This window comes from Salvelinus alpinus, chromosome 3, assembly GCF_045679555.1.
Source record: "Salvelinus alpinus chromosome 3, SLU_Salpinus.1, whole genome shotgun sequence".
Classification (NCBI taxonomy): Eukaryota; Metazoa; Chordata; class Actinopteri; order Salmoniformes; family Salmonidae; genus Salvelinus; species Salvelinus alpinus.
Window position 1 is genome coordinate 37,844,801 of NC_092088.1, and position 14,353 is coordinate 37,859,153.

At 40.9% G+C, this 14,353-nt stretch overlaps 1 protein-coding gene across 6 annotated transcripts in view; it reads left to right on the top strand.

Annotated features, from left to right (window-relative positions):
- Nucleotides 1-14,320, top strand: part of LOC139570635 (A-type potassium channel modulatory protein KCNIP2-like) — a 221,134-nt gene extending 206,814 nt beyond the window's left edge. For 4 of the 6 annotated variants that reach the window (XM_071392681.1, XM_071392679.1, XM_071392678.1 and 1 more), the window contains exons 2-8: nt 259-383; nt 1,902-1,971; nt 2,405-2,475; nt 2,973-3,080; nt 4,694-4,798; nt 4,918-4,980; nt 10,622-14,320. In XM_071392681.1, the coding sequence (XP_071248782.1) occupies nt 259-383; nt 1,902-1,971; nt 2,405-2,475; nt 2,973-3,080; nt 4,694-4,798; nt 4,918-4,980; nt 10,622-10,669 (590 nt within the window). In that variant the 3' untranslated portion in view covers nt 10,670-14,320. The remainder of the gene's footprint in view (nt 1-258; nt 384-1,901; nt 1,972-2,404; nt 2,476-2,972; nt 3,081-4,693; nt 4,799-4,917; nt 4,981-10,621) is intronic. The other 2 variants (XM_071392676.1, XM_071392675.1) reach the window with 1 other exon arrangement.
- Nucleotides 14,321-14,353: the final 33 nt, after the last annotated feature.

The following is a 14,353-nucleotide window of genomic DNA, read 5'->3' on the forward strand; positions in this document are numbered from 1 at the left end:
CTGTCTTTTCCCTTCATCCACACTGATTTGAAGTGGATTTAACAAGTGACATCAATAAGGCATCATAGCTTTCACCTGGATTCACCTGGCCAGTCTATGTCATGGAAAGAGCAGGTGTTCCTAATGTTTTGTACACTCAGTGTACTTGGTTATGTTTTTAATTACTAGTACCAGTTCTAAGGTGTGCCAGGCAGGCACCTGTAGGAGTAGCCTATAGGTACGTATATATAACATACAGTACCTCTCTCTGTCCCACAGACAGCGTAGAAGACGACTTTGAGTTGTCCACTGTGTGCCATCGACCAGAGGGTCTGGACAAACTACAGGAGCAGACCAAGTTCACCAAGAAGGAACTAAAGGTTCTTTACAGGGGCTTCAAGAATGTGAGTCTGGGGATGTGGGAGAGGGTATGGGGATGGAGTTATGGGATGTTAGAAGCCTGCGGCTGAGGATGGGGGTTGGGAAAGGGGAGGAAACTACAAGTTCTCTACAGGGGTTTCACAAGCTTTTCTCTAAGCAAAGCTGTTTTGATATATACAGTTGAAGTCGGACATTTACATACACCTTAGCCAAATACATTTCAACTCAGTTTTTCACAATCCCTGACATTTAATCCTAGTAAAAATTCCCTGTTTTAGATCAGTAAGGATCACCACTTAATTTTAAGAATGTGAAATGTCAGAATAATAGTACAGAATTATTTATTTCAGCTTTTATTTCTTTCATCACATTCCCAGTGGGTCCGAAGTTTACATACACTCAATTAGTATTTGGTTATGCTTCAATATATCCACATACTTTTCCTGCCTCATGATGCCATCTATGTCGTGAAGTGCACCAGTCCCTCCTGCAGCAAAGCACCGCCACAGCCGTGCTTAACGGTTGGGATGGTGTTCTTCGGCTTGCAAGCCCCCCTTTTTCCTCCAAGCATAACAATGGTCATTATGGCCAAACAGTTCTGTTTTTGTTTCATCAGACCAGAGGACATTTCTCCAAAAAGTACGTCCTTTGTCCCCATGTGCAGTTGCAAACCGTAGTCTGGCTTTTTTATGGCGGTTTTGGAGCAGCGGCTTCTTCCTTGCTGAGCGACCTTTCAGGGTATGTCGATATAGGACTCATTTTACTGTGGATATAAATACTTGTGTACCTGTTTCCTCCAGCATCTTCACAAGGTACTTTGCTGTTGTTCTGGGATTGATTTTCACTTTTCGCACCAAAGTACGTTCATCTCTAGGAGACAGAACTCGTCTCCTTCCTGAGCGGTATGACGGCTGCGTGGTCCCATTGTGTTTATACTTGCATACTATTGTTTGTACAGATGAAAGTGGTACCTTCAGGTGTTTGGAAATGGCTCCAAAGGAGCAAGGATGAACCAGACTTGTGGAGGTCTGCAATTTTTTTCTGAGGTCTTGGATGATTTCTTTTGATTTTCTCATGATGTCAAGCAAAGAGGCACTGAGTTTGAAGGTAGGCCTTGAAATACATCCACAGGTACACCTCCAATTGACTCAAATGATGTCAATTAGCCTATCAGAAGCTTCTAAAGGCATGACATCGTTTTCTGGAATTTTCCACGCTGTTTAAAAGCACAATCAACTTAGTGTATGTAAACTTCTGACCCACTGGAATTGTGATACAGTGAATTTAAGTGAAATAATCTGTCTGTAAACAATCGTTGGAAAAATTACTTGTGTCTTGCACAAAGTAGATGTCCTAACTGACTTGTCAAAACTATAGCTTGTTAACAAGAAATGTGTGGAGTGGTTGAAAAACGAGTTTTAATGATTCCAACCTAAGTTTATGTAAACATCCGACTTCAACTGTAATAGTAGAAGTATATAGATGGTAGCAGACTTGCAAATTGACTCTGATCCTGTTCTTTTCTGTGTTGTTGTTTGTAGGAGTGTCCAAGTGGATTGGTGAATGAGGAAACCTTTAAAACCATCTACTCTAAATTCTTCCCCCAGGGTGGTGAGTTAATGACCCTTAAACCTTTGACCCCTGATTTTTAACATAGTATTTCAAAGATCTGATACTCCCCAAAGTAACTGACAAATTGAACAAGGATAGCAACATTTAACAACAATGACATATCCCATGTGATGTCCCATTGAATATATTTTTTTAACATTATGTCAGTGCTACTTACAGTAGGACACTTACACGGCTGTGTTTAAAATTATATTTAGGTTGCATTTTTATTCAACTGCTTGTCACAGGTAGATAGCGCCTTGTTTGAAGTGACATTTATGTACTCACAACTTGTTTGATCAAGTTACAGTAGGAAAGGGTCTTTGGGTCTTGTTCTCAATATATTCATCCACTTGTTTGAGGATTTTTTTTTGTATGAAGTATTCCCAGATATATTTTCTATGACACATTTTGTACATCTCTGTCCTTTCAGATTCGGGTGCGTATGCACATTTCTTGTTTGAGGCCTTTGACACTAACAAGAATGGATCAGTTAGTTTCGAGGTAAGACTATTTTTACTATTGTCTACTTCCTAAGGGAGTGAGAAAAAACTCTCATTCTGTAAATATGCAGCTGTAACAGAATACATGCCTTTTCTCTCCTTTTCAACACACACACACACACACACACACACACACACACACACACACACACACACACACACACACACACACACACACACACACACACACACACACACACACACACACACACACACACACACACAACCTAAGGGTCGCAACATTGTTGATGAACACACTGGTGAGCATATAATGTATTGCAGTGAGCCACATAATCTTCTTTGCTGATGCTATAGCCCCAGGCAACTCGTATTGTGATTATCACAACACAATATATGCCCTTCCTCTCACTCAATGTCAATACATAGCTTTAAACAGCTTGTAGGGATGGTTATTAACTTGTAGTGGTGGAAAAAAGGTAAATGTTGAATGCTGGTGGGTATGACAGGTGGCGAGGAATTTTTTCTGTCTTTTCACAGGACTTTGTGTTCGGTCTGTCTATCATTCTGAGAGGAACGATAAATGACCGGCTAAACTGGGCCTTCAACCTGTACGACCTGAACAAAGACGGCTACATCACCAAAGAGGTAACACACACACACACACACACACACACACACACACACACACACACACACACACACACACACACACACACACACACACACACACACACACACACACACACACACACACACACACACACACACACACACACACACACACACACAATATATCTACCATTCAGAATTCTGAGTCTCCTCTTCTAAGTTCTGAGCTTTCTGTGTTCTAAATGTGAACGGCTACAGGAGGCGTTTGACACTAGGTCCTACTTCACAGGCCATTAAAAATCATTATAAAAAAAAAAAAGAAATGTAAACCTTCTTGAACATGTGAACTTTCATGTGCCTTAATTACAAATGTGTATGAGATCTATAAATATCAAGTAAAAATAGCCTAGTTTACCCAAGGAGGAAGCACTGAGCTATTCAGGGAGAAAGACAGGATACTTCCTGGCTAGTTATGATTGGCTGAGATAATTATGTCGTTGGAAATGCAGAGAGATGAGTCCTGATTGGTCTGTCATGTTACAGGCTTCTGTCTATAACAGAATGGGGGCTTCCCTGAGGGGTATCCTGTGAAGCAGGTTTGAGGAGTTAGCAAGGTAACTTTGGTTAATTCTGAGTTCAACTCGAGATAACCGGTCATACAAAAGTGGTTCACCTTTTAGCCAGGTAAATTTCTATGTCAACAAATCCTTCAGAACTAACCTGGCTAACAGGCTAACTCACGGCTAACTTCACTTACCCTGAATCAAATGACTGAGCCACGAGTTGAGGACCAATGAAATCAGATTCCCTCCCTCTTGCAAAGATTGCATCATCAGCCCCTTCATTTAAGGAAGACAACTGATTTAATATTTTATTAATCAAATGTTTTTGTTTTTTTCTGTAAAATGTTCAAATATATCACATTACACATTTAGTAATGACAGAATACATTTTAAATTTCACGCAATGGACACTTGTTTGACTTGATAAATAAATAAATAAAATCATAGATAAGCACACCAAAAACGGCATTAACGATAATTTAGCTGGGTTTAAGTAGAGACTACTTTCTGGAGGACAATGCCATGCTGACTCACAAAAATGTGATTTTCCTGTGTTTTATATATATTTCCACACTATGAGGTTGGAATAATACTTTGAAATTGTGAAAATTATGATAATTCCCATTTAGTGTCAGAGCTGTTTGAAAAGACACCCTGAAAATTCAGCTTGTTTTTGCCTTCCATGATGAAATCAACACGCGGTTAATACATTTTCAGTTTTGCCCTCCCCATTAAAATAACTCCTAGAGAGTCCTAGCAAAATTCTTGCAAAGGGAATTTTCTCCAAGTTGTCTCCTAAATGGGATAACAAGTTTATCAACTTTTAAAGCAGCATAACGTTTCCAGGTTTACTCAACTACACTGTATGATATCTATACTTTTAAAAATGTACAAAAATAAGCAAATCACTTACATTTGACATAAGCCTCAATGGAGAAATCAGACAGAAATCTAAAGTCTATTCTAAAATGGACAGTTCTTAAATTGACCGTCAATCTCAGATTGGAGAGTGATTGACAGATCTTGTCCTGTGGAAGTATACCCTGTGTCATCTCTCGCTCTCGTTCTCTCTCCCTCTCTCTGTAGGAGATGATGGATATAATGAAGTCTATCTATGATATGATGGGGAAGTACACATATCCCTGTATGCAGGACGAAGCGCCCAGAGAACATGTGGAGAGCTTCTTCCAGGTCAACAGACACTTTCTGTTTATCAAAGCCCTTGAGCAAGGCACTTAACCCCCAAACTGCTCCACAGGCAGACACTGATTGACATTTGACCCATTTTTCCTCCCCTTTCTCCCTTCTAGAAAATGGATCGTAATAATGATGGGGTGGTCACTATTGATGAGTTCATCGAGTCATGCCAAAAGGTAGGTTGTGTGTTTTTATTTAAAGTTATTTAAGTGACCAGGGAGGGAGGGAGGGAGGGAGGGAGGGGGACTTTATTTTATACCCAAGTATTAACACAAATATTAGCACACTGCCTTTTCGGAAATTACACAACAATGTGTCATTCTTAAATAAACATATAAAAAACAAAAAATTTAATAATTTAAAAAAATAATTTACATTCAACTTATTTCATCAACAAAAAATTGTTTCCCCTCCTCCACAAAACATACCGCTCCTTCATATGTCCACTTCGCCTCAAACAATGGGAGATCTTTTACAGCCGAGAATAACTCAAAATCCATTTTTATTCTAGCTTTTATTAATCCTTTAAAAACACATTTTACATCCTTACCATGTCCCTTGTATATTTTATTTTTCCTACTCAGAAAAATGGACATCTTAGCTTGTTCCAAAATAAAATGGAACAGTTGACATTTTCTTTTCTGTTGCTTACTGTATTGAAACCCCAAAATAAAAACAGTGTTATTGAAAATCTCCTTTACAGCTGTAAACAAAGACTCTAGTATTTCAAAAATAGGTTTTATCCTCTATATTACAAAAAGGACATCCATCTCCAACATCTGAATTAATGACAGATACAAAAGCATTAACTGCAATGATGCCATGCAAAACCCTCCATTGCATATCACCAGTACCGTTTTGTACCGGTGGCTCTCCATGCTGGCTTTACCTTGTCATCAAGGCCCAGTTTTAGTGTCTTTTCTATTTTCAATGTATCTTTATTTTAAACCTTGACACACCCCCTATGTAACTCCTTCCCATTCACCTCATCCAAACCCACCTCTTCCAATCCTCTCAAATCCAGTAATTAAACCTTTCTGTCTGACTCTGGGATATTAGGTGTAATCCCAAGTCTTGGAAAATGGGCGTCTTCATCTTGTGCCTTTTTCTTGTGACTCTTGCGCATAATCCACTCTTCTGCTGACAGAGCCTTCCTGCAACTTCCAGCAGTTGTCCGACAATCCTTTCCGACCTCACCCCCAAATGTTCAGCCACTCGTCCTCCATCCATTAATGTGGGCCCAGCCATGTCCATTAACTTCCTTAGGGTGATGATTTTGCCCTTCACCAGCATCCTGGAGAAATGTGGAACAGCTTTAGTTGTACAATCCAGTCTTGCCCCATAATACATCAGAGGTTCCTCCAACAGCCAATGCACTGACTCCGCCTTAGTGCGTCTGGACACCTTCATTATACTCCAAACCCTAAGAAGGCCTCGTTAAAATGGAGGTACTCCATCCCTAGAAATCTGGCTACTATCAACCAAAGATAAAGCCTTCTTTAAATCTAATCCCCCTACCTTCTGTAATACCAGACCGGCCACCACTCTCCACACCACATTTTTCGGTCCATAAAGCAACCTTTGAATAAACTAAAAACGGAAAGCAGCAGCCCTACTAGCAAGATGTACAATACCTTGCCCCCCCTCCTCTTTTGACAAATACAAAACACTTTGTGGAACCCAATGATATTTATCCCCTCAAAAATAAAAATAAATGGCCTGTATCTTGACCAGAAGGCCAGACCGTGGCTCTAAACATGACAAACGATGCCACAGTGCAGCCCTTGTATGACATTCAAGATAACAACCAACGCCATCTCCTCATCCTCCCTTCCACCATTTCAACCACCCCATTCCAATTTTTTTCCATTGTCCCCTCATCCCCTAAGATACTTAAAACCTCCCTTACACCATTCCAACCCCCCTGGCAAAGCCATGATCCCTCCAGACCATTTCCCAATTTGTAATTATTATTATTTTATTTAACCTTTATTTAACTAGGCAAGTCAGTTAAGAACAAATTCTTATTTACAATGACAGCGTAGGAATAGTGGGTTAACTGCCTTGTTCATGGGCAGAACAGATTTTTACCTTGTCAACTCACCGATTCAATCCACCAACATTTCAGTTACTGGCCCAACGCTCTAACCACTAGGCTACCTGCCGCCCCAGGTAAAGCACAACTTTTGTAAACCACAACTTTTTTCACAATTTACCTTTGCAGAGGATATTCCCATAAACCGATCAACCATGAGACTCAAACTATCCACCTCTGCTTGATTTTTCACCAAAATAACTATATCATCAGCATAGGCTGAGAGACGAATAGGAGGAATATCCTCTGAAAGGTGCACCCCTTCAATGTGACTTCTAATGCTATTTAGTAGTAGCTCTATAGCGATGGCATACAACATTCCGGACAACGAACACCCCTGCCTAATTCCTCCACACACTTTAAAAGGGGCACTCAAACCACCGTTAACATTCAATAGACTTTCAATGTCACCATATATCACCCTGATAATGGCAATAAAATCAGAGCTAAAATCAAAAGCCTCATAATGCCATTTCCTAATCAATTGAAATTAGACCAGCATCTAATCCAATAGCCCTAGAGATGTCCAAACAATCCTGAATCAGGGAAATGTTATCCCCTATCTGCCTGCCGGGAAGACAGTGGGACTGGTCCGTGTGTATGATTTGCCCCATCACCTCCCTCAGCCTGTTGGACAAAGCCTTGGACAGGATCTTATAATCAGTGCACAGTAAGGCCACCGGCCTCTAGTTCTTCACCTCCCTAGGGTCACCCTTTTTTGGCAGTAGGGCGAGGACGGCCCTTCTGCAGCTTATCGGAAGTAACCCTCCGGTCAAACTATCGTTAACTACTGCTAGCCAATCCTCTCCCAACATAGCCCAAAAAGACTTTAAAAAGTCAATGGGAAGCCCATCAATACCCGGTGCCTTTCCATATTCCATGCCGTTAAATGCAGTGTATTTCTTCTGCAAAGTGAGCTCCTGTCCAACAGGTGATTTGAGGCAATGAATAATTATTCTTCGTCCATCTCTAAACCAAAGACAAATTTGGATGAGGCATCCATTTCAGAGATTCCCTGAAACTTACTTCTCACCAATGCCCCCTGTGCTCTGATACCCAGCAGGTCTGCCAATGTGGCTTTTTCCCTCTTGAGTGCCTGAGTATGGCCTCGATCTCCCGTGGTCTCAACTAACGTCAGGAGTTCCACTATTTCAGACTCTAGGGCGTTGATTGATCTGGTGACATTCATTGTGTACCGATTACATAATTGTTGAATCTGGATTTTCCCTATGTCCCCCCACTGTTGAAGGGATACAAAACTGTCCTTTTGAGACCCCCCCCCCACACACAAAAAAAAAACATTTCCTGAAGTGAGCATCACTCAATAAAGTTATATTAAAATGCCAGTATGCACTTTTAGGTTTTACAGTGTTAATATACACCACCTCAGTTATTAAACAATGATCAGAAAATCCCACTGGGGTTATCACACTTGATTTACAGACCTGAGATTGATGCTCGAAACAATAAAACCTATCTAACCTGGCCAGAGAGATGGTGTTCTCTCTCACATTGGCCCATGTGTACTGTCTCGTGCCTCCATTTTGACTCTGCCAAATATCACACAGTTCATGTGTTACAATAAGGCCTTTTAAAAAAGTCCTTGAGGCTATATGAGGTTCTTTGTGATTTGTATCTAAATCACCGACTGTGCAGTTAAAATCCCCAGCAAGAAATAAATCATCCTAAATACTACATTTCTCAATGGTATTTGATAATGTCTCTAAAAAACATACCCTCTCAACTGCCACTACTGGGGCATGCACATTTATCAGACACATAGTGATGTTTTCATATCTCGCTCTAACTTTTAATAACCTCCCCTCAACTACCTCTTCAACCTCATATGACAAAGGCAAAAAACCTTTTGAGAACAGGATGGCCACACCCCCACTTTTTGAGTTTTTATGACTACACACCATTGTCCCCCCCCCTCCCACTCCCGTTGCCACAACTTCATTTTCCATATTACTATGCGTTTCTTGTAGAAAACTTATGTCACTTCCCTTTCCCTTTATTAACTCAAACAATACGGCAAAAAAAAATTACGTCTCTTGCCACATTTACTTTTAAAGAATAAATATAAACTGCTCATGGTTGGAAAAAAATACAACGTAAAGGCTGCGACTGTTTCATTTCCTTTAGAATTAATCTAACTTGTCACTCTCGTGACCACTTTCTTTAGTCTAGCAATTTCTGGGCTTGTCAAACCTCCCCCTTTATTTTTGAATTCAGAAACGTTGCTGATTCAATAAACAATTCACTTTCAGGAAAAAAATCAGTTACATTACAACGTTAATCCTGGATATATTTCTTCCCTTTTGTCAAATTCAGAAATTGACATACTTTTTCAATCCCATACCTCCCTTCCACCCCTTTCTCTCGCTATTTTGTTGTGATGCATCAGATGCCTCACTAGATTTATCAATCTCTACCTTCCTCTTAGAATTAGAACCTTCATCACCCCTTAAATTCTTCCTCTTACTCCTCGGTACTTTGAAAACAGCTGCTTCATTTTCCATTGTTTCACTCTCCTCTTGAACTCCCATTTCATTCTCCAGCACCCCTTCAGCGACCTCTCACCTACTGTCCCCTCCCTATTTTCCCTGCTCTACCACAACTGCCCCCAAAGCCACATGCTCTCCTTTCCTATTTTTCCCACCACATCTGCCCACCTTCTCCCTTCTCCTGAACCGTTAGCCTGTTCATCCCTTCTCAGTGGTGCTTCAGCTGCACCCGCGCTAGAGCTGCTACCGGGCTCTGCGCGCTCGTTCTCTTGACAATTACGCACCTTGACAATTACGCACCAAATGGCTCTTCCACACCCAAAGCATTTAATTGATTCAGTAGAAGCGTAGAACACATAGTCAAACCCATCAATCTTGAAACTAAAACGGTCAATTCAGTTCGTCAGTATCCTTCTTTACAATCATGTGCACTTGTTTCCTATGAGATACATGTTTCTTGCAAAGGAGATTTGCATCCAAAAATAAGATTATTTATTGTAGATACAAGTTGTCCATGACGAGAACTCTCGCTCCAACACTTTCATCTCTAACACATTGGGGCACGTTAGAAAGTATAACTTTCTTCGCCGGATTCATAAGAGGAATTACCGACGTCTGTGTCTCCCGCAACACAACACCACTCTCAACTATCGTATTCACCTTTTAAAGGGAATCTAAGAATATTACTACAGCGCTATTCATCATTGAGGCTGATTTTATGCTATCATACCCAATGATAGCGCCCACTGCTAAACTACATTCTTCCACCGAACACCCTGCCGCAACTGGAATATTGACCCCACCCCATTTTTCAAACTCTAAACCTCCACGAGTGGCCATTACAACCAGCCTCTCCCACTGGTTGTGCCCTGGAGAGAACCAACCTCAACGATCCCACCTTATACGTGCTTAGTGATAGTGAGACAATTTAACCTTAAAACAACTCAACTATCGAATATAGTGAAAATAATTCCAATTGATCCCACATTCGCGCCTGCTTCCCGACTCACTCCCAGCATGCACTCCGACAAGAGGGAGAGACTACTCTGAGGGTCACCTCTACTGTCATCTCTGTTTTAGGGAGTCAGACTCCCGTGAGAAAGAACAAGAAGCTGAAACAAACAGGGTTTCATTGTGCCTCTGGAAACTTGCTGTCCTTGCTGTCTCTCTTTAACTAAGATTTCTATCTCTCCATCCCTCTCTCACTCTCTTCAGGATGAGAACATCATGCAGTCCATGCAGCTGTTTGACAACGTCATCTAGGAGCCTCTGACATAGAAAAGGGGCTGGAGAACAGGGGAGGTGTGGGTGTGAGTGTGAGTGTGCGCCTGTATTTGTGTGTTTGTGCGCGTGTGTGCGTGCATATGTGTGTTGTGGGGGGGCTCCGAGAGGGCCTTGGACATTGACCCTCAGCCCCCCCCCAAATCGTGACCCCTCCTTCTAGCTCCTTTCTCTCCGCACCCACTCCAAGCCAAAAGGAGGCGCCTCCTCTTATCCAACCCTTCATCTCTTCCAGAGACACAGAGAAGAGAAGGGCTGGCTCATAGACTTTGATCCACACCCACAACCACACCAAGGACCTGTTCAGGAATGTGAAATGTTACAGAATGTTCAGATAGAAATGTGTTGTGCTGAACAGATATGATTGCCTGTTGTTTGTAATAGGGAGTCAATCGTGTCAGCTCTATTTGTCTATCTGCAACGTTCGAGGTGATTTGCCTCATTGAATACACTCGTTTCATTAACCATTTTATTATTTAACACTCCCGTTTCTGAGAAAGCTGCTGTAGCCTGCTGGCTGGACTCAACATAGGATTAAATCCCCCTACTCACTGATCTAAGGTCAGTTTTGCATATCCCCACCTCATGGTTAAGGTTAACGTCAGGAGTGGTTCAGCGGATGGCAACTTCTACCAGAGCAGCTTGACTCCTGACACTTCTGTCATTAATAGAGGTAACTAGCGCCACTTAGTGGACAAAAGGAGGAAAGGACACCTGGAAAAGAGAACAGAACAGAAGTGACTGAGGATCTGAAGGATGAGACTCACTCTTCACGAACAGAAGAGACATAGTTGTTTTCGATAAGGGACTGATTTTAATATCGCATGATGATGTCTTTAATAATAACCTATATATATTTACAGAAATACTACAGCCTGTCTGTTGTCTGTCTGCTGGTCCTAGAGTCACCCACAGGTGCCTCGCTCCGTGTATGTGCGAATGTGCATGTTTGTGAGAGAGAGAGGCTGTACTGGCATTCCCGTCTCCGGTAGGAACCCATTCAGATTTCAACCCCATGAGACCTCCTTCGTACTAACACTAACTTACCCTCTGGCCTTTATACCTGTTACCTTAGCTGTAGGTGTATGCTGACTGTTGTACCTCTTCCAATAACCCTGTTGTCAAGAACTACTAAACAGTCTGTGGCGCTATATTGATGAACATGCTGGTTGGACCATCTAGGCTCCCGAAGACCCCTTTCTGTATTTACAGGTGACTAACTGATGCAGTGAATTATGGGAATTGAAGTTAAATTCTGTAATACATATAATGATTATTTTGCATTATACTTATCATACAGTTTAAAGAGAAATGCTTTCAGTTTCGATCGACCATGAAAGAGCAGCAACATGTCAAGAACAATTGAATCTCCTTCAGAATCCAAATTAAGCCTCTTGTTACATGTCTACGTGTGTGCTTGGGTAGGTGGGTATGAAGACAGCAGTAATGTTTCCTGACACCAAAGAGTCAGGCACACCAACTGAAGTATTTAAAGCCACCCTCAGTTATATCAGGGTATAAATAGACACATTTGTGAAATGTGAGAGGGAAGAGAGGAGAAGGAGCGAAAGAGAGATTAGAGTGGAAAGGAGAGTATGTGTGTATATTGTGAGAGAGTGAAGATTTGTCAATTGAATAGTAGTTTCCCAATTCTTTGCCAACTTGATGCCGTTTCCTACTGGGTGTTAAAAAAGGCTGTTTGAAATGGGGTGGAACGCCTGCCTCGTGGTTCTGAATAGAATGCTGATCTTTTGTAAGATAACACTACCTGTATCCATCAACTACTTCCTGTGTCTTTCATTAAATTACATTAATTACTTCACTTTCAACCCCCCCCAAAATTATAATATGCCATCAGGTGGGTCAATAAAACAACAACAGTGGCATATGCAATAATGTCCATATTTTACCCCCTTTTACCTACTCCTGGGAGTAGATAAAAGTTGCCCCTAACCCACTGGTCCAGACTAGAGGTCGACCGATTATGATTTTTCAACGCCGATACCGATTATTGGAGGACAAAAAAAGCCGATACCGATTAATCGGCCGATTAAAAAAATTAAAATGTATTTATATATATATATATATCATACACACACACATTTTTGCAATAATGACAATTGCAACAACACTGAATGAACACTTTTATTTTAACTTAATATAATACATAAATAAAATAAATTTAGTCTCAAATAACATGAGCAGAGCTTGTCTGCATGGTCCCCTGTCAGCCTGCTCCTCCGCGAAACACAGACCTTATTTGAAGTAGATCAAGACATTCTCTATGGAAGACATGAACGGTAAAATAACGAAGGAACCCCTTTCAAGTTCAGCCGCAAGTTATTACAGGAATTATAACGCGTCGACTATTTCTCTCTAAACCATATACCTTTGACTAATCCGGAAACTATCACCTCGAAAACAAAACGTTTATTCCGTTCCGTATTTTATCTAACGGGTGGCATCCATGAGTCTAAATATTCCTGTTACATTGCACAACCTTCAATGTTATGTCATAATTACGTAAAATTCTGGCAAATTAGTTTGCAAAGAGCCAGGCGGCCCAAACTGTTGCATATACCCTGACTCTGCGTGCAATGAACGCAAGAGAAATGACACAATTTCACCTGGTTAATATTGCCTGCTAACCTGGATTTCTTTAAGCTAAATATACAGGTTTAAAAATATATACTTGTGTATTGATTTTAAGAAAGGCATTGATGTTTATGGTTAAGTACACAGTGGAGCAATGACAGTCATTGATTGATTGTTTTTTTATAAGATAAATTTAATGCTAGCTAGCAACTTACCTTAGCTTACTGCATTCGCGTAACTGGCAGGCTCCTCGTGGAGTGCAATGTAATCAGGTGTTAGAGCATTGGACTAGTTAACTGTAAGGTTGCAAGATTGGCTCCCCCGAGCTGACAAGGTTAAAAATCTGTTGTTCTGGCAGAACGTTCCTAGGCCGTCATTGAAAATAAGAATGCGTTCTTAACTGACTTAAATAAATAAAGATTAAATAAAGGCGTAAAAATTTTAAAAAATTAAAATACATTTTAGTCGGCAAATCGGCGCCCCAAAATACCGATTTCCGATTGTTATGAAAACTTGAAATCGGCCCTAATTAAATCGGCCATTCCGATTAATCGGTCAACCTCTAGTCCAGACTCCAATTTTCCTACAGTCACATACTGATTATGGTTAGGATTGAGAAGGATAACTGAACCTAGAACTCTGGTTAAGGCCAACTTCCACCAAGAGTGTATTAATAATCGGTTAACACCCTTGTTGTAATAACCTGCACTTTCTTCCAACACCAATACAGTATTTGTAACTTCTAATTTCTTTACATTTCCATTTTATCCAATTGAATGTTTTCACATCTCTTTTTTGGGGAGGCGGGGGGGAGGGAGTGGTCTGGCTCCGATTGCCCCCTTGCAGGTGCCGTAGGGGATTTCCTGAACTGACCACCAGTGAAACCTGTCTATACTCGCATGTACTGTCATAAAGCAATGATACCTACTAACCCATTGTTACTGACCGTGTCTAGTAAGTTGGCTAGCCTCAACTGTTGCATTGCATATTTAAGATGTGTATATTTTGTACAGAGAATAAAAATCACATTGCTATGCATCTTCTTGTGTGAAGGGTTATTAGTGATAATTT